The 21,180-nt window shown below is 36.6% G+C and overlaps 1 protein-coding gene across 4 annotated transcripts in view; it reads right to left on the reverse strand.

Annotated features, from left to right (window-relative positions):
* Positions 1-21,180, reverse strand: part of FBXW4 (F-box and WD repeat domain containing 4) — a 118,720-nt gene that overhangs the window by 81,833 nt on the left and 15,707 nt on the right. For 2 of the 4 annotated variants that reach the window (XM_074295389.1, XM_074295387.1), the window contains exons 3-5: positions 18,349-18,534; positions 17,728-17,860; positions 6,991-7,061 (exon numbers count right to left, since the gene is read on the reverse strand). In XM_074295389.1, coding sequence (XP_074151490.1) covers positions 6,991-7,061; positions 17,728-17,860; positions 18,349-18,534 — 390 coding nt within the window. Of the gene's footprint in view, positions 1-6,990; positions 7,086-17,727; positions 17,861-18,348; positions 18,535-21,180 lie in introns of all 4 variants that reach the window. The other 2 variants (XM_074295388.1, XM_074295386.1) reach the window with 1 other exon arrangement.

Genomic DNA, 21,180 nt, shown 5'->3' on the forward strand with positions numbered 1-21,180 from the left:
GTGATTTTGCTAAAATGTAGATATGACATATATTGTATTTAAGATATACTTTAACATGTTTAACATGATTGCCTGCCAATTAAGGGAGGAAGTGGAGGGAAGAAAAGGAACAGTTGGAACAGAAGTGTTTTCAAGGCTCAATGTTGAAAAATTATCCATGCATATGTTCTGTCAATAAAAAGCTATAATAAAAAAATAAAAATAAAATAAAATGTAGGTATGACCATGTTAGACAAATGTCTCCACTCAAACTCCAGTGGCTCCCTATTAGCTCCAGGATCAAATACAAAAATCTTCCAGTTTAGTGTCCAAAGCCCTTCATGTCTTAACATATTCTACCTTTCTCAGTCTAATACCTTACTCCTTACCATACATGAAGCAGTTAAATAGTACAATAGATAGAATTTCAGGCCTGGAGTCAGGGAGACTCATCTTCCTGAGAAATATATGGTCTTATACACTATGTGACCCTATCTGCCTCAGTTTCCTCATTTGTAAAATGATCTGGAGAAGGAAATGGCAAACCACTCCAGTATTTTTGCCAAGAAAATTCCCAATGAGGTCATGGCTGAAATGACTGAACAACTACTATATGTTCTTCCTTCCAATGACAAGACACTTCACCTCACCTAGAAGAATTTTCTCAGGCTATTATTTGATTCCTGGAATGCTCTCCGTCTTCTTCTCTGGTTACTGGCTTCCTTTAAGTCCCAACTAAAATCCCATCTTCTACAGGAAGCCATTCTTTATTTCTCTAGCATCTTTCCTTTTTTAATGTATTTACTATTTATTCTGCACTTAGTTTATACATATTTGTTTCTTTGTTATCTTCCTTATTAGGCTGTGAGTTTTTTGAAAGCAAGAACTGTCTTTTATCTCCTTTTCTATCCTCAGTGCTTGGCATGGTGCCTGGAACAAAGTAGGTACTTAATAAATATTTATTGGCTGTTGACTCTATGAAAAGTTAACTACAATAACAATATTATCCAATTGAAACACAGCAGAACCAGGAAGGAATTTTAAAATGTCACTGAGCAGCTGAGATGAATGTCACGAACTCTATTATCAAAACTTAATGTATTTTACTTATATCAGAGTGTCTTGGGCCCTTCCCTAGAGCTCATTCACTCTTACTTAATTTAGTATCTTACAGATCAATCAATAAACATCACACATGTTAATAATAATAAATGCATTTCTAAAGCACTTCAAAATGCTTCACATATATGAGCACATTAGAGAGTCTACTCAATAAATATTTATCAATGAATCTGACATACAATTATAATGAGTAAAATTATCTAGTTTCTTCATTCACAGCATGTTAGGAAAAGCAAATCAGAAAAAGTTGGGTCAATCAGAAGTTGGTCCAAGGTGGTTTATCTTTCCTAGGTCTTAAACTCTTATGGGGCCTCAAACTTAGTAGATAAAAAAACTACAAGTTTTCAACTATTTAATTCAACTCAATAATAAGCCCGTGTTAAATATCAAGTATTGGTAATGTATAGTTCAAAAGAAATAACTATGAGCTGGAACTATCAGAAAAGACTCCATGTTTAGGAGACTGGATTTAAGCTGGCTCCTGAATGATAGAAGAGTACAATAAAGAAGGGCTAAATCCAGGAATGAACCAAGCAAGCAGCTTTTGCAGAGCAAGGCTTCAGAAATCAAAGGTGGTCTTCTCTGTCTGAGCCACTGAACCCCTAAAGATACTGTAATCATTAAGATCAAGGCAGAGGCCATTTCATCTTTGTCTTTGAATTACCATTGCCTAACATAATTCCTGGCACATAATAGGAACTTAAATTCTTGTGACTGATTTATTCGTTATTTACTGATTATACGAACACAAATCAACAAATATTAACCACTTACTTTTTACAAGGTATACATTGTATTTACTAAATATACAAATAAACTTCCTTCAATACTGTTTAACAAGAATGAGTACAAGGGGTCATGAAAAAAATGTAAGCCCACACGAGATTCATTGTCTGTCTGCTCCCAGTCACTGGTACCCCAAATGGAACTCAAGCTTGGAAGATTCTAGATTTCATACTCTGGGCAAGTAAATGTTAAGATAAGAAAGTAAAAGAACTCTAAGATAAAACATTTTTTAAATAGTTTCAGTTTTCAATATAAATGATTTTAAATATTTTATTTAATTTAAATGATTTTAAAGAAGAAAGTAAAAAGCATAAGGAGAGGAGCAACTTGAATCACCTAAATATCCTATGGGGCCTCTAAGCACTCCACTAATATGACAATCAAAGTAACACAATTGTGGACACACAGAAATTTAAAAACACATGCTAAATACAATAAGTGATTTGATGAAATTAAATTAATTCTTAACAATTCTACAGAAGCAGCTATCAGTAGTGGGGCTTACATGAAAGATAGGATGGAGAGGAAGGACAAAGAAGGGAAAAAGGAAGGTTAGTTTTTCTTAAGACAAAGATTTTTGTGCACAGCAAGTACCAAGAGGTTGAGGAACTGTCATCTTCCTGTGGGTCTGCTGCTGAACTCCCTTTCCTTTATCATTCATCAAGGGGAAAGAAAAGGAACCATCACACTAATGACACAGACAGACAACAATCCACAGGGAGAGGGAAGGGGAGTAAAAAGAGGAGATAGCCAATAAGGACAGGAACAACAAAAAGGAAAGAAATCAGGAATGCTAGCCACAAATAGCCATGTAGACCCCCAATCTGAAAAAATCCAAAGAAAATTAGAGAAAAGTCATCTAAGAGAATTAAGAATAGATGGCTAGGTTAAAGCCTAAAATGCTTGATGCATCTGCTAAAAGCTAACTCCTCCTCTCTGAGTAATCAGATCGGTTGACCACTTTTGTGGTCATTATGTACATTATGAATACACACACATATATATATACATCTGTGATTTCAGTGGCATAATAAGCTTTCAGTGAAGGAACAACTTCTTCCAAGCAGATCAACATCTTTTCTAAAACATACAATCTTGAAGAGTTGATTAAAACATTGAGAAGTTAACAGACACACACAGGGTCACACAGGGACACAACACAGAATATGTCAGAGGCAGAACCTAAAACCATGTCTTCAAATCAGTACTTACTATGATTAAGAATTTTTTAAATTAAAGCTTTTTATTTTCAAAACATATGCGTGATAATTTTCAACATTTACCCCTGCAAAATCTTGTATTCCAAATTTTTCCCTCTCTTCTCCCTTACCCCCCTTTCCTATATCAGATTACTTCCCGATGGCAAGTAATCTGATATAAATTAAACATATGCAATTCTTATATATATATATATATATATATATATATATATATATATATTTCCACAATTATCATGCTGCACAAGAAAAATCAGATCAAAAAGGGGAAAAATGAGAAAGAAAACAAAATGCAAGCAAACAATAATAAAAAGAGTGAAAATACTATGTTGTGATCCACACTTAGTCCCTATACTCCTCTCTCTGGGTGCAGATAGCTCTCTCCATCATAAGACTATTGGAATTGAATCATTTTATTATTGAAAAGAGTCACATTATAGTTAAGAATTGCTACATGCTGGAAGACCATGATGAATCTCAATAATAAAAATATCTAGTGATTTTTTTTTTAGTGCTCTTAACTTTTTATACCATTCTTTTGTACATTTTCTTATTTCATCCTATTAGTGATCTTATGAGGCAAGCTATACAATAGTGATAGTAAGACAAAAAATTATTTCAGGGAGGTAGCTAGGTGGCACAGTGGATAGAGCACCAGCCCTAGAGTCAAGAAGACCTGAGTTCAAATCCAGTCTCAGACACTTAACACATCCTAGGTATGTGACCCTGGGCAAGTCACTTAACCCCAAATGCTGGCCTCCTCTTTCTGCCCCCAAAGAAAGAAAGAAATTGTCAGGTATGTTTTAGCAGTGTTCTTAACTTTAATTGATTTTTTAATGGGATGACTTTTGCTTTTATATCTCATTCATTTCCAAATATATCCTACCCACTGGCTCCTGTTCTGTGAGATATCATTTATTAAAAAAAAGATTAAAAAAGAAAGGAAAAAAGGCAGTTTAGCAAAACCAATGGCTGACAAAATAGGTACCATTCTACAGCCATAACCACTCACCTCTGCAATGAAGGGAAAGAGACAATACATTCTCTCATCTATTCTCCATGATCAAGATTTGCCGTTATATTATATTACATATGTGTGTGTGTGTGTGTGTGTGTGTATATATGTATATATATAATACAACATTTGATTGATTCAGCTTAAAGATTTTAAATGACATATACAACTGATATATAAACTGGTATGATTGGAACCAAATCCAAGTCTCCTGACTCCTTTACTAAGAAAATTCAGAATGACAAATTTCACAGAACCTAAAGATAGTCTCTTTTACAGATAAGAAGTAAACTTCTAGGAATGAAAACTCAGGGCAAGGAAGACCTAGAGAAATTTAGGGAAAAGCTCTTAAGAGATAGAATAAGAAGTTGCTTTTGCCTAAGGATGAAAAGACATGAATCCCAATGGGTCTTCTGACTGAGACAGCAGGAAAAAAATAGAGATCCCTACTTCAATTCTTCAAAAAGCCCCAATTTCATTGATATGGGCACTCCATTCATTAAGAACAATAACAATTCCTCCATATATGATTTAGTTCAGTGGCCAAAAAAATCATCATCTGGTGACCAGTTCTCTAATGATGAACCTCTTCAAACCTAAAAAGGTAGGCTGTTAGATGATAGACACATAATCAGTCCCTGGGCCTATGCCTACTTAGTAACTTCTTAAAGAATCCATAGTCACTCCTAATTGAGATAAAGCATTGGTATAGAACTATAATGGAGGTGGAAAAATAGCAAGCAAATATTTGAGAGGGCTAACAGCAAAAAATTTCACCTAGTCTGCAACTAGATCATTCTTATATGATAACCAAGATCCAATTTCAAAATCTCCCCAAAGAAGGTCATTTGGGGAACTGTAAAAAGCAGTTTCAAGAAATTATGAGCCAGCTATTGAAAAGTCCTCTCCTTTTTTTTCAAAGATAGAGACTTTTTGAAAGAAAAATTTATTAATAAGAGAAAAAATTATCATCCTAAAGATGGTCAGAACCAGGAAAAAAGAACTAAATTAAACTAAGTAGATTCTAATCTATCCAGATCAGAGCAATATGAAGAGAAGCAATAAGACCAGGAGAGATGATAAAGCATTGACTATTAGAGTAAGTGTGAGCTGAGGTCTTTATCAAATTGCTCCTAATTAGGTCTTTTGCCAAGATCAGACTTGAATTTGCTGGCCCAAACTGACATTCAGCTTGTATTAGTTCCTTAATGGTGAGATACAATATAAAGCAATTGTTTAGCAGCTGCTATATTACATTCCAGTAGCAAGTGCAATCTTACCAACTGGAATACTGAGATGAGTGTGCTTTTCTACACTCTTACACTCTTATCCACATAAACTCCTCAGCATCAAATAGGTATGATCCTATATCTCCAGCCCTATAGAGCCCCATCTGATCTCCCTGATTTAGCATGAATTTTGACATATCAGAGAAGAATCAGCACTCCCTTTATCTCCTGGAAACCATCTCCCCTCCTCAATTCCTCATAAGGAGTTAGCTAATAGAATACAGAGATGAGCTAACTAGCCTGGGAAGAAGATACCATTAAGGAGGATTGAAAGAGAACAGATATCTGTTGCCCATTTTAATCCTCTGCTCCTGCACCAGGTCTTTTCCCTCTTTACTGGTCATTCCTTCTCTCTTTCTTAAGATTGCCTGAATAATTTGTTCTAAAAAGCGACAGGTTTATAGGTTAGCCGACACCTTCGCTCTGTGGAATTTTAATTAACTTCTCCCATGTCAGTATGTTAAAGAATGGGATCTCCATTCTCTGGAATCAGCAGTGTGTTTCAGGCCCTGCTATATCAGCCGTCAAATTGAAGAATTAATGACGTGGCTAATCGGCTCTAATTCTTTGGAAAAAAAAATCTGAAAGGAAACTATGGAAAGTATCAGGAGGCAAAGTAAAGACTCTATAGAATGAATAGGAAGAGTCTGGAGGGGGATGGGGAAGGACAAATTTATTCTTATAAAAAGAGTAACTCTAACCCAGGGTTAGAGAGTAGCGGTCTCTGTAGTCTTATCATCTATCACACGGGGGGAGGAGGGAGATGCTAGGTAAATATTATGACAGAACAAGTGTGGAAGAGCTTGTGGTTCCTGCTGGGGAGAAGGAATACTGGGGGCCAACTCATTGAGCCCAGGGAGCCCTGGAAAAGAGGTGCTAAGGTGACAACAAAGCCTACCTGTTCAAAGGCTATGCTGAAGAGACTCAATTTAGCCTAAGGGAAGGGACAAATCCAACAAAAATCTTAGCTTCAGAAGCTTAGGTCTTTTAATATTACAACTACTGATGATCTTAACCCCTAACCACATATTCCAGGATTAGAACTCCAGAGGTTTAGGAATTTTATCTGGCCTCAGCCTATAAACTTCTCTTCAGTGGTCCTCTTCCCACAGGGGAAAAAAACAAGATATCCACTAGAGCCTCAGCTCATATCTTTCCTCTTCTATATCAACTCAGGCTGCTGAGACTAACACAAGGATAGCTAGTAAATTCCACATTTCAGAGATACTGTCTTCCTGCTAAAATCTCAGAGACTCAATAAGGTCCCCAAAGGAAAATTTGACCTTCTAATTATATCACATCTTAACATCTTTGCTTTGATACAATCAAGAGATACTTGGGGAAGAAAGTTCTCTGAAGGCCATCTTAACCCTACATCAGGATTTGGGATATTGATTAAGGCGTAAACCACCTCCCATCAACCAGGGAACCTTTGAACTCTCCAAGGAGAGATGCTCAATGCAGACTTGGAGAAACAGACATAATTTATCTCAAGATGCCTTTCTTACAGAAAAAAATTATTTTAAAAAAACAAGACATAAGCCTCAAAGGACAAGACTTTCCCAAAATGTGCAATGTTTACCTGAGTAAAGGACTGATGGCGATGGACCAGACTCGGTCTTCAGTCTGTATGGTGTGTAAGCACTGCCCCAGCTGGCTCGAGGATATAGACCATACCTAAAAACATAAGAGAGTGACTGCTCTCATTGCCACTGCCTAGAATCAGGGGAAGATATCAGGGAATAGGAAAACTACTATGGGGGATTCTCTCAGTCCTCCAAAAAACTTAGAACTAAAGGCATAAGGCCCACCTCCAGTCATCCTATCTATATCTTGCAACAGGATCCAGATGGCTCAGGAGGAGAAAGTGAGGCTGGTGACTTTGCACAGCCCTTTCTCACTTAAATCCAATTCACTTGCAAATCATGACATCACTTTCCTGATGTCATGGTCCTCTTGGAGAAATAACAACAACAATTAGGAACACAGGATGAAAATTGTCAATGTCATTAACAACCACATCCCTCCCAGCTTCCTACCAAAAAACCCCAACTCCCAGGCACAAGTCACACTTTTGTCTATATACATATATATTTGTTTATTGCCAGGATCTAAGTGCCTCAATGATCTAAACTGAACTATGGTTCCACACAGGTAGGCTGATGGTATTTATCATTCTCATTCTACCCAAAGTTTGTGAATTTCCCTTCTCCTGCCCCTCACTATAATTTTAACTTATTTACACACAGAAAAAAAAAATAATAAAGACAGACAAATAGACAAAAATAAAAACAGGCAGAATTTAAAGCTGGAAAGGTAGTGTGTTTGTTGTTTATTTGTTGATAATGACTAGGATCCAATGCTATTCATGTCAGCAGGGAATTTAGCACCTAGAGTCACCAAAAGCAACAGAGAAGCTTAACTCTTTTAAGATTCCATATCTCCCACAGGTTAAAAATATTGCTTGGAGCACACTATCTGGTCCCTATCAGCAAGGAATGTACATTAGCAGCTACTCTGAGCTTAACACTAATCAACACTCACAGAGCCCTCTCAGGATTCAATGCATTTAAAGGCTTCCCATTAAGCACAAGGCAACTTGTTCCACCCCCCATCCCCACCTCCCATCCCCACCCCCCAATCTTAGAAAAGATACATAGGAACATAAGCTTCTATCCAAACAGAAAGAAAAACCACAAATGGACAGAGCTATCTCCAGGCATAAGGAAAAAAGAAATCCCAAAGTAAGAACATGAACCAAGTGACCTCTCAGCATCCCAAAAAAGAGAATAAGCTAAACTCAATCAAGATCTTGGAAGAATATAAAGAAAACATTCTTTGAGGTTTGTGAGCAGAAGTGGGGACAGAGATGATCCTTGCCTTTTTAAGGTCATAAGATCTCTTCCATGCTAGAAAAGGAAAATACCTTTTAGATGGATTTCTTTTTTTTTTTTTTTTTTTTTGAGGGAACCTAGGAAAGAAGAAGCAATAAATACCACACACTTTATTTAATCATTCCTTCTCCAGTTTGTGTCCTCCCTCATTTATTATTCTTTTCATTTCTGTAGTAACTAATAACTTTGTTCTCCATTTCAAGTAGATCCAATATTCAAAATGTAGCCATACCTATGCCTATTATTTCTCCATGGGTGTGAAGGCAGTGCATTCACCTTTGAAAGTCATTGCTTCAGTGGTGCTGGACACCAATTACTAGCAAAGAGAAACATTTCCCAAAGAGAAAAAGTCCAACCTTATATGGAGATCTTCAAAGAGGTAGCATGATGGCACAGGTGAAAAATGAGAGATTTGGAGAACAGACCAAATTCAGACTCCCAGATTTGCCACTTACTATCCATGTGACTTCGGGCAAATCATTTAACCTCTTTGTAACTCAGTTCTCTGAGCTATAAAATCAGGAAGTTCCACTGAATAGCTTTTAAAATCTCTTTCAGCTCTAAATCTCTAATATTATTGCTCTTTTTCAAATAACAAATGAAAAATGTCATGCGTTTTACAAATGCTTCAGTAATTTTTATTTATCTAGTTCTCATCTTTTTCAATGAAATAAACAAGATAATGAGGAGAAATTATTATTAAGTAATAAATTCCTAAGACTAGAGGGGTAGGATTAGCCACTATATTATAAAGAAAGTTCTTTAATCCTAGGAAGAGAAACCTGCATTATAAAAGTAACTCAGAAATCCTAGTACTACTTGTGAAAATGTCCATTAAAAAAATGGTCCTTCCAAGGTATTTGAAACTGTTCCATCACCTAAGAATATAAGCATCATAATCGTTGGAGGTTGGAAGATAAAACTATTACATCTCTAACACTTTTACCCTTGCCTAAGCCTGAAGAAGTAACCACTGACTTAGCAGCACAAGTGGTCTGATGTTGTTCTTTGCAATACATAAATATCAGGGACCTCAACTTGATATGTTCTCAGAATAGAGCCTTCCCATGTCAGTGCACCTCAAAAAGAATCAGGCCAAATTAAACACCAATTATAAATTAGGGAATAAAACATGACCTCCCTTTTCTCCCCCAGATTTCAATCGCAAAGGCATTAAAGCAACCCAACAGGGTTTTCTTTCCCTTCTCTTTTCTCCTGTGAAAAAAATTCTTCTTCTCTAAAACTGATAGATGGTCAAAGAATATAAACAGATAATTTTCAGATGAAGAAATTAAAATCATTTCTAGAAATATGAAAAAATGCTCTAAGTCACTATTGTCAGAGAAATGCAAATTAAGACAATTCTTAGGTACCAATAAACACCTCTCAGATTGGCTAAGATGAGAGGAAAATATAATGATGAATGTTGGAAGGAATGTGGAGTTGTGAACTGATCCAACCATTTTGGAGAGCAATTTGGAACTATGGCCAAAGAGATATCAAACTGTGCATACCCTTTGATCCTGCAGCATTTCTACCGGATCTGTATCCGAAAGAGATCTTAAAGGAGGGAAAAGGATCCACATGTGCAAAATATTTGTGGCAGCTCTTTTTGTAATGGCAAGAAAATGGAAACTGAGTCGATATCCATCACTTGGAGAATGGCTGAATAAGTTATGATATGTGAATGTTATGGAATATTATTGTTCTATAAGAAATGACCAGCAGGATGATATCAGAGAGGCCTGGAGAAACTTACATTAGCTGATGCTAAGTGAAGTGAGTAGAACCAAGAGAACATTGTATGCATCAACAGCAAGATTATACGATGAACAATTCTTTTGGACGTGGCTCTCTTCAACAGTAAGATGATTGATTCCAATAACCTTGTAATGAAGAGAACCATCTGCTCCCAGAAAGAGGACTGTGGGGACTGAGTATAGATACAACATAGTAGTTTTACTTTCTTTTTGGTTGTTGTCTGCTTGCATTTTGTTTTATTTCTCTTCTTTTTGATCTGATTTTTCTTGTGTAGCATGATAATTGTTGAAAAACGTATAGAAGAATTGCACATGTTTGACATATATTGGATTACCTGCTGTTGAGAAGAGAGAGTGGGGGAAGGGAAGGAGAAAAAAACACAATGTTTTGCAAAGGTGAATATTAAAACTATGCATGTGTTTTGAAAATAAAAACTTTTATGTAAATTGTTAGCACTACTGTCTATCTACCCAGGTTACTTATACCTTCGGAATTTAATACTTAATGTGCAACAAGAAAATGGTATACAACATATATTGTATCTAGGTTTTACTGTAACACATGTAAAATGTATGGGATTGCCTGTCATCGGGGGGAGGGAATGGAGGGAGGGGGGGATAATTTGAAAAAATGAATACAAGGGATAATATTATAAAAAAAATTACTCATGCATATATACTGTGGAAAAAAATCCAAATTAAAAAAAAATTTAAAAAAAATAAAAACTTTTATATAAAAAAATAAAAGAAAAATGGGGAAAAGGGGATAGCTACATTTTTGTAGGAGTATCTCAGAGATGTAAAAGAGTAATTATATAATACCTCTGGATTATTAAAGACTTTTAAAATATATATTCGAAGTCTATTGGATACTTATAAAAGTAGAAATATTACCATGCAACAATAAAGTTCCTGTAATCAAAAGGTCAGTAGTAGCTGGAGCTGGGACACAAAGGTGCTGAACTTAGGTCAATTAAATGGAGGAAGCTGGATAACAATATATTAGATAGACATATAGACAGATATAGAGTGAGCATTTATTAAGTGCTTAATAAATGCCAGGCACTGCTAAGTAAGCACTGGGGATACATGCTCAAAAGACTTACATTCTAATAGCAGGAGACATAACATGAAGAAGAACTGAAAAGTGAGAGAACAAGTGGGGAAGAAAAGAGAAGAAAATTCCATTCAATAAATATTAATTAAATACCTACAATGTGTCAAACAGTGTGTTAAGTGCTAAAATGGAAGAACAGATAAAAAGGAACAAAAAGGCATGAAGAGAAATGGAATCCAAGAAATTCTGATTACTCAGAAACTGTTGAGAGTAATTACAAAATGTCAGACTTGGAAAGGATCTTTGAAGTCAATGAATACAACCCATCTCAGAACAAGACTTTCATCTCTAACATCACTGACCAGTTATATGACCAGAAGTCATATAACTTCAGTTTACAGACCTCCAGTGGTAGTGGTAATATAACAGACTTACAATCAAGGTAACATTCCATTTTAGGGAAGCTCTCATTATTGGCAAGTTTTTTTCTTTTATCAAGCTAAAATATGCTTTCTACCATTTTCATTCACTACTATTAGTTCTGCCATACATAGGTCTCAACATAATAGATATAATCCCTGTTCCACTGAATCTCTGATCATTCCTTTCCAATACTAATTACACTTTCTCTCTCGCCTCCTAAGGAGGAGACATATTCCTTGTTTTCTATGACCACTTCCAGATCTTCCTTCTGCCACAATTACTCAGCAAATTCCCTTTCTTTGAAGTTCACTCTATCCAGTTATGTCTTCTATTCAATTCCTAACAACAGTTATCTAACAACCAACAGGTCATTCTCTTTTCTCTAGGAGTTCAGCCCATGCCTTACAGTCTTCCCCTCTACCTCAACTCTTCCTCTTGTGCTAACGGATATCCATAGTCACAACTTACACTCCATCAAACATCTTGGCCTCTCAATTCCTTAATCTCCCAAATTCCCATGACTTATTTTTCACTCCACTACAGCCACACACAGGAAAAGTCACCTCTTTATAACCTCACCATCAGCCACAAGCACTCCTCTTCCATAATAAACCCTGAAATTCCTTTATCTAAGTGTAACCTCTTTACTTTTCTGCATATACTTTATTTTTCCTAAACCTACTCTTTGTTCTCTAGCCCCCCTACCTCTTGGTATACTTTCAAATGATCAATCCTATTTTGGTTTCATTTTCCTCTCCTCCCAAACTTGAAACTATAGTTCAGGGCTCTCAATCTACGGTCCACTGAGGACGTTTATGCAGCCCACCAGGTTTTGGCAAATGGGCTGAGGGGCGGAGACAGAGTGTGAGGTTTTGTTTTTACTATACTCCAGCCCTCCAACAGTCTGAGGGACACTGAATTGGCCCCCTATTTTAAAAATTTGAGGACCACTGCTACAGTTGATCACTTCAACATTACACCATTCTCTACTCTCATATCTCTTGTCTGTTGGTCCCATCACCCTAATGGTCTGCCAAACCAAACTCTGGATTACTCTCATCACCCATCTCCTAAGCTCCTAACCATTCACTGAGAAGTAGCACTGAGGAAAATCACACAAACACTCTGATTATTCCAAATTTTCCTATTTCTGTTGAGGATACCACAACTTTTCTAGATGTAGAACCTCATAATTATCTTTAATTACTCATTCTCCCTCAACCCACATAGTCAATCAACTGCCAAATTTTATCATTTCTACCTCTCAGCTAGCCAGGTAATTTTCCTAAAACACAAATCAGATCAGGTCACTCCCCAGCTCAATAAACTCCAGTGGCCCTTTGTTACCTATAAAATATAAACTCCTCTTTTGGGCTTTTAAAGTGCTTCACAACCTGGCTCCAATCCATCTTTCTAGGCTTTACATCTTTCTGTCTATACATTATACCCTTTCATGTATTCTATGATATTATCTAGTGCTTCTCTAACTTTTCCACAAGGCTGAACAAAAAAATAAAACATTTCAACAATGATTTAAACAAAACTTAGGCAGAACTCATGTAGTAGAATGATCTAAAATTAATTTTTTTTGTGTCTATTAAACAACATAGGGTTGTTTTTTTTTAAGGATATGATTCAGGGTTTCTTAAAGTACAATTTGAGAAACTCTAGTCAAACTGTCTTTCTGCTATTCTGCATACTTTGCTTCCATATTCTAGCTCTGTGTCTTTGCATAGGCCAGCCCTCACACCTGGGATGTACTTCTACTTCTTGGATGTCCACTTTATTTCAGAACTTAGTTCAAAAAGTTTCATAAAGCCTTTTCTGATGCTTCTCCCTTCTCCCAATTGCTAGTATCCTTCCCACATACATATACTTTATTCATTTTTATATGTTTTATGGATAAAGGTTGTCTTCCATAATAAACTAAACTGCTTAGAGAAAGACTTCATTTTTTTCTTGGCATCCCCTCAGCATTAGAAGAGCTATTGGCACATGACTCTCATTATTTTAGTCACTTTTCTATAGAAGTGCTTCCATTTGTCAAAGTGATTTCCAAAATATAGCAACCAGAACTAAACAAAACACTAAACAGTCCATGATCTGACTAAAGCAGAAGACAAGGGAACAGGATTTCCCTTATGCTAGATACTATATCTCTATTAAAACAGGCTAACATAGCATTAGTTTTTTTGATTACCATCTCACATTTGTTGATTCATGTTGAGTTTAGATTCTATTAAGCTCCCAATTATCTTTTTCACACAGATTGTTATTTAGTCACATCTCCTCCATTCTAAACTTAAGTGTTTAAAAGATTAAAGACTATTCTATGGGAGCAGTCTTTCAACAAGTTCCAAATCCACATAAATACATTATGATCTAGCATACATCTTACCATCTTGTCTATACAGCTAGCATGAAGACTTTATTAAATGACTCAATGAAGCCCAGGCATACTATGCTTATGGCATTCTCCAGGTCTAGCAACGTAATGCAATGGAAACACCATTAGACTCAGTCAGAAGACCTGGGTTTGAGTTCCAGCTCTGCTATTTATTTTGTATATGGGCTTTAGTTTTTTTTATTTATAAAGCAAAGGGATAGGACTAGATGGCCTATTCAAAGGCCCCTTCCAGTTCTAAAGCTGGCCCCTTTCAGCTCTTATGAAAAATGTCCAAAAACATGAGATTAGTTTGACAAGTTTTGCCTGAATTTTGAGAAAGGTTAAGTGCAAAGATAAGAAAGTCAAATCTAGAATCCAGGGACTGGCAAAAAAACAAACAAACAACAAATTAAGAGTTACTTGTCCCACACTCGCATGAAACCTAAGCAACTAAAAAGAATGAAGGTGTATACATGGTGAGTGGATGAGACTACATAAAAAACTTTAAAAAGCCTGAGTTATGGGGCAGTTAGGTGGCACAGTGGATAAAGCACCAGCACAGAAATCAGGAGGACCGGAGTTCAAATATGTTCACAGACACTTAGCACTTCCTAGCTCTGGGCAAGTCACTTAATCGCAATTGCCTCAGCAAAAAAAAAAAAAACAAAAAAACCTGAGTCATTTAAGATGACAGGAAATGATAATGATGAATGTTGGGAGGGGATGTGGGAAAACTAGGACACTGATACATTATTGGTGGAGTTGTGAACTGATCCAACCATTCTGGTGAACAATTTGGAATGATGCTCAAAAAGTTATCAAACTGTGCATACCCTTTGATCCAGCAATGCTACTACTGGGCTTATATCCCAAAGAGATCATTAAAAAAGGGAAAAGGACCAATATGTGCAAAAATATTTGTAGCAACTCTTTTATAGTGGCAAAGAACTGGAAATTGAGTGGATGCCCATCAGCTGGCGAATGGCTGAATAAGTTATGGTATATGAATGTTATAAAATAATATTATTCTATAAGAAATGATTAGCAGGATGATTTCAGAAAGACCTGGAGAGATGACGCTGAATTGATGGCATGATGAAGTGATGCTGAATGAAGCAAGCAGAAGCTAGAGAACATTATACGCAGTGACAACAAGATTATGTGATGATCAACTATGATGGACTTAGCTCTTTTCAATATTGAGGTGATTCAGGTAAATTCTAATAGACTTGTAATGGAGATAATCATTTGCATCCAGAAAGAGAACTATGGAGACTGAATGTGGATCACAACACGGTATTTTCACCTTTTTTCTTGTTGTTTGCTTGCTTGCTATTTTGTTCTTTCTCATTTTTTTTTCTCTTTGATCTGATTTTTCTTATGAAGCATGATAATTATGGAAATATGTATAGAAGAATTGCACATGTTTAACACAGTGGATTGCTTGCTGTCTAGGGGAAGAGGAAAGAGAGGAAGAAAAATTTTGGAACAGGATTTTGCAAGGGTAAATACTGAAAACTGCATATATTTTGAAAATAAAAAGCTATTACTTATGTATGCATATATTGGATTTAACATATGTTTCTACCATGTTTAACATATTGAACTACAGGGGGGAATTGGAACACAAGGTTTTTCAAGGGCTAATGTTGAAGAATTGTCCACGCATATGCTTTGAAAAAATTTTTTAAACTTTAATAAAGGAGGAAAAAAGCTATTATTTTAAAAAAAAGAAGAAGAAGAAGAAGAAAAAATGATGACCAGCTGGATGATTTCTGAAAAGCCTAGAAAGACATCAACTGATACTGAATGAAGCAAGCAGAACCTAGAGAACAACAAGATTATGTGACGTTCAACTGTGATAAACTTGACTCTTTTCAACAATGAGATGATTCAAGGCAATTTCAATAGACTTGTTATGGAAAGTGCCATTAACATCCAAGAGAGATCTGCGGAGACTGGATGTAGATAAAAACATCTTATTTTCAGTTTTTTGTTGATTGTTGTTATTGTCTATTTGCTTGGTTTGTTTTTTTCTTCCTGTGATTTTTTTTCCTTTAATTTGATTTTTCTTACATAAGATAACAAATATGGAACATGTTTTTAAGATTGCACATATTTAACCTATATCAGATTGCTTACTGTCTTGGGGAGAAGCGAGGTTAAAAAAATAGGGAGAAATATTTGGAATTTCCAAACTAATATGTAGTCTGTAGGGATGCTTATATACAGTTTAGTGGCTCTCATCTCCATTGCAGTTTGACATCATTGTTCTAGATTACAGCATACACAGTAGGAGAAAGGAAAACCACTGAAAAAGAGGAAAATCTGCACATAGGACTTCCAGAGTTTGATCTTTAACAGAACATCCTGGTAGTAGCAGCTATGTTAAGGGAATTCAAGATATGAAGGGAGTAAGCAAAGGGAATAAGAAGCCACATCTTCATTTCATTTTAATTTGGTTTTATTGTGACCAGCCTATTATATTGAGATCAGTATTCCCATAGAAGTGATGAGTAAATATGGATCTGGATAACATTATGGGGTATATTCCAGGGGCAGGCAGACAGAATCTATGATATACATTTTAGCTTAAATTTTAATAATTTCTCACATATGTCAAGCCTATGCTTGTCTGTGTGACTATCCTACAACATACGAATTTTAAGAAAAGTTTACATTGTTAGAGATCACTGTATCTGCCTCATTTTTTTAATGTAAACTCACTGATATTCCTAAATTCTTCAAATACCTATGTTTGTCTTTGAATCCCCAATGCTTAAAACAATGCTTAGTACATAGGAGATGCTTTAAAATGCTGGATGAATTGAAATGAACACCAAGAAGCATAGGGAATCTTCCTTATCTATTTCTTAACCATTGTGTGGCTTAGAGTCCCACTTGCTGACACAAACAAGTACTTTACCCTTGTTAGCACTATGGAGCCTACAGAGTTCTGAAGGGGCAAATAAGATCCTACAGTGAACCAAATTGTCAGCAAAATTCCACTGGCAGGTCTCAGAAGACAAACAGTAAGTACAGATGAAGGAAGTTTAACTACAAAGTAGGGCTGCTGAAGACAAAAACAGAGAACTATTTTCCATCTCTAGTAGAGGGAAATATATTTGGTTGGGAACTGGGTATTCTCCTTACTAATCTCATCTAAAGGTATATAAAGAATCTTGGTGATGTAGGAAGACATAAAGACCTTCTCCAAAGGTATTTGTACCACCCATTAACCATTTCATACTGAAAAGTAGTAGTAGTAGTAGTAGTAGTAGTAGTAGTGGTAGTAGTAGTAATATTGCTAACCTGACAACTTGTAAACAAGAAAATAAAAATTAGCCCACCCAAAAGAAAGTGACTGGGAGAAGGAAAATTGTTATTTTAATTTTTTTTTTTAATTTTAAAATTTAGTTCTGAGGTCAGAACTAAACCACAATCTTGAGGAAATCCAATAAGAAAATCTAGCCAGGCTGTCCTTTTTAAACTCATAGCACATTTCAAGTGAGTGGCTACCTTCCCAACCACCATTGGCTCCTCTGCTGGGCCAGCTGGCTGGGACACAGCCTGGCATGACAAATAGCATGCCAGGCACACACAAGTAAGCTCTTTATTGTGCTCTCCACCTTCTTAGCCAATCCTGAGACTCAAGGCTCCTTCCTATCCATTTCATACCTTGTTACACACACACACACACACACACACACACACACACACACACACACACACACACACACACACACTCATCAGCAACCATAGAAGCTAACAACATGTAGGCAATAAAGACCCAACTCACCTTTGCTGTTCTATCCCTGGAGCCACTCACAATGACTCCACCTTGACAGTCCACACAGTTCACCTCCTGTTCATGAGCTGAGAATTTGATGCTGAAGGTGCCATTAATCTTATGAAGGCCAATCTTCCCATCTCTAAAAGACAAATTGGGCAACATCTTCACACATACACAATAGCCAATTGGATATGCCCACTGAATAAAGACAAGATGGCTGGACAACCACCCCAGTTCTCCAGTGTCCTGACCCCCTTGAGCTTCAGAAGGACTGTTCACAATAAAGCCCTTTACCCCTGACACCTTCACCTATTCAGTATATTTAGAGTTTAGTAAGCCAAGAATAAAATCAAATTATCCACTGCTCAGCACAAAAGATTACTCAAAGTTGCTCCACTTTGCATTCAAGTTCCTACTTCTAACCTTTCACCATTAACTACCTTGGTTCAAGTCGCTCTAAAGAGATCTACTCTTAGAAGAAGTCATTATTCCTTTCTCTGTGGTCTTTTCCCCAGCCTTTTGTGGTAGAAAGAGAAATTCCAAAAATAGGTAAAAAGGCCTTTAAGTTAACAAAATACAGATCTCAATGGTATGAGAGTCAAGATTAGAAGGCAGGGGAAACCGTACCCTCCTCCACTGACAACATGTGAACTGGCCAGCACAAAACGGCACACATCCTCCTCATGACCGGAAAAGATGGCCAGGGGCCGGCGATGTAAACTGGAACCATCTGGGCAGAGCTGGTAAGCATGGATATCTTCAGCTTGGGAAAGGTACAGACAACCACCCTCCAGCTGCATCCAGGGCATCAGACTGCAAACATGGAAAGCAAAAAGATATGGATCAACAAGAATATAAACAAATTCGTCAACTCTACCCTTTGGGAGAGATGAGATAATCTCCATCTAGCAATGACTTATGAGGATCAGAGCCCCCTCCCCTTCTTTCTTGAAAATAAATACCTATCTAGGCAAACAGTAAAAAAATCCCAGAGGAAAGCAAATTGGTTATCATCTGTGATTGACAGTGTCTCCTAATCACACCCACTGAAGTACCATCCAGGATATTACAATAGTCAAGTTTAGAATACCATTTTCTTGGGCTTCACTATCCTATTCCATCTCTCTCTGACAAAAGAGTCCATAATTTTTTCTTTGTCTTCCAAAAAAGGATGGCAAAAAGTTTCAGTGTTCTCCCCTACATCTCTTAAAAGTAGTGGTGATGTAACCATCTTAGGGTATATTACAACTACCCTCCCCTACCCACACACTGTTATTATTGTTATTTGTCTTTCATTTTCAAAGAAAACCAAAGATATCATGGGAAAATATCTTGACTAGCTGGTGAATTGGATTTAAGGGAGGCACAGTTACACAAAATCATTTGCCTCTCTCTTTTCCAGAGTCACTGAAGTTCAGTGGCAAGACAAAAGTCAAGACAATCACAGATGGCCTGGGATGTAGTGGATGACCTTGACATCTTTGATGTCTGGCTAAGCTCAAAGCCCTCTATATGCCTCTTTCAGTTACCTTCATGGCCATTGGAACAAACTGTCCTCATCCACCCATTCTAAGATGGGAAAGGCATCCCATGATAAACATCCCCTAATTCACTGACCAGTTGGAGGCCTAGAATCCTCAACCTAGTTTAGCCAAAGATGGCTTACTGGGGTACAGCCACTGCCCATCTTAAAACCTCTTGGAGCTGCAAGAGCTTGGTAGACTCCAAAGATGGAAGGGCAGCGCTGAAAAGGGCTCAGCAAGCCCTCATACTAAAGGAGCTAGTCCCTGCCTTAAACACATCTATGCACCTTCCTTCCTCTCCCCACCCCAGTGCTTCTTTTAAGAGGCAGGAGGTCATGAGTATGGAACACTGAATGTATCAAATTTTTTTTGCTATGTTGGACAGTTTTCCTGAACTTTTTCTTCTTTTTAAAAACCTTTATTATAAGGGATGGGGGAAGGGAAGCAATGCAATGGGAATATGGGCAATATAAAAACAAAAATATCAATACAAATTATTTTTAAAAGAGATAAGTAAGCTTCAAAAGAAAACTACAAATCATTTTCCTCTTAATTATCATTCCAGTTGTGAATCACTACTTAGTACCTTGAGATTTTTGGAAAAAGAGGGAATAGAAAGTTGAGATTAGTAAATACTAGGTAAACGAAAATTTCCAGTCAGGTGAATAAATCTTTTTCCCATTATTTTCTATCTTCTAACTCAAAGTTTAGGTGCTCAGTTGTGAAATTTCCAGTCCTATATCTTTTCATATAAAGAAAAATGGGGGCAGTCAGGAAGAAAGACAAAAAGAAAGAGCCAATAGGCCCTCCCTTTCCTCTTCCTATTGAAGTAAAAGCTCCATTTGTCAGAGTAAAGCATAAAACTATTTAAGAAAGGATGCTAATGTACTGATAAGATAGCTAGATTTTCAGTAAGGAGACAGATCTGCATTTCCGTATTAGTGGACAAGTGTGGCAATGGATAAAGACAGCTACATAGCAATCTTCAACAGTGCAGAGACTACAGAAAAATAGTCAGCTCTCACAGAATGGCTGATAAGCCAAATCTACATATAATTAAATCCTCTTAGAGGTCCCACAGGAGGAAGAAGGGTTAGAAGCTTAAGGATAGTCCCATGATACTCAGGAAAAGAATATGGCCGGACACCAAGGCTTCCCCAGGAATCCACTACGGCTCACATCTTACCAGGATCACTTCAACAAGATATCTAAACAGGGTCTAGCATATAGGAAGTGTTTAATAAAAGTTTGCTGACTAAGATAAATGTATAAGAATCTACTTTCTTTAAAAGTCCTAGTCTTTTACAAGTCCTAAGTAAAGAATAGAGAGCTTTCCACCCCTACTCATTAATATAATTGCCATGGGAACGAGAAAAAGTTCTGCAAATTGACTTGACGGGCCATTAAATGCAACTTGGATGTCTACTCACGAGGTTTTTACAAGTGTTTGCATACATTACACTAACATGTGTTAAGAATGTAGAAACATCCATATTAATATACATCATGAAATATATTTATGCCCAACAGCTCCTGTATAAATGTGATTTATCCATGTAGCTGATAAGAAGATAAATGAGGAACCCAAGAACCAGAAGTTTAGAGCAGTCTTGTAAATAACTATGTTTACAAGATATACAGAATAAAAACTGGGGTTCATGTCATGTGAATAGGGAAGACTCCCAGGGAAAAGCAAGACGGTAATTGCTTGTGATTTATTTGCCAAACTGATTAAGACTAGTCTAGTGTGAGCAGGAAAAAACATTCCAGGGACAGAATCTTGATTGATAAAGTAACTTACTTTCTGGTTATTAAGAAACAAGGTTGGCAATAGATAAGGCGTCAAAGGATATGAACAAATGATTTTCAAAAGAATTAGAAACTATTAACAACCATATCAAAGACAGCTCCAAATCACTGAGAGAAATACAATTCA

Source organism: Sminthopsis crassicaudata, chromosome 2 (genome assembly GCF_048593235.1).
Source record: "Sminthopsis crassicaudata isolate SCR6 chromosome 2, ASM4859323v1, whole genome shotgun sequence".
In the NCBI taxonomy this organism is placed as follows: domain Eukaryota; kingdom Metazoa; phylum Chordata; class Mammalia; order Dasyuromorphia; family Dasyuridae; genus Sminthopsis; species Sminthopsis crassicaudata.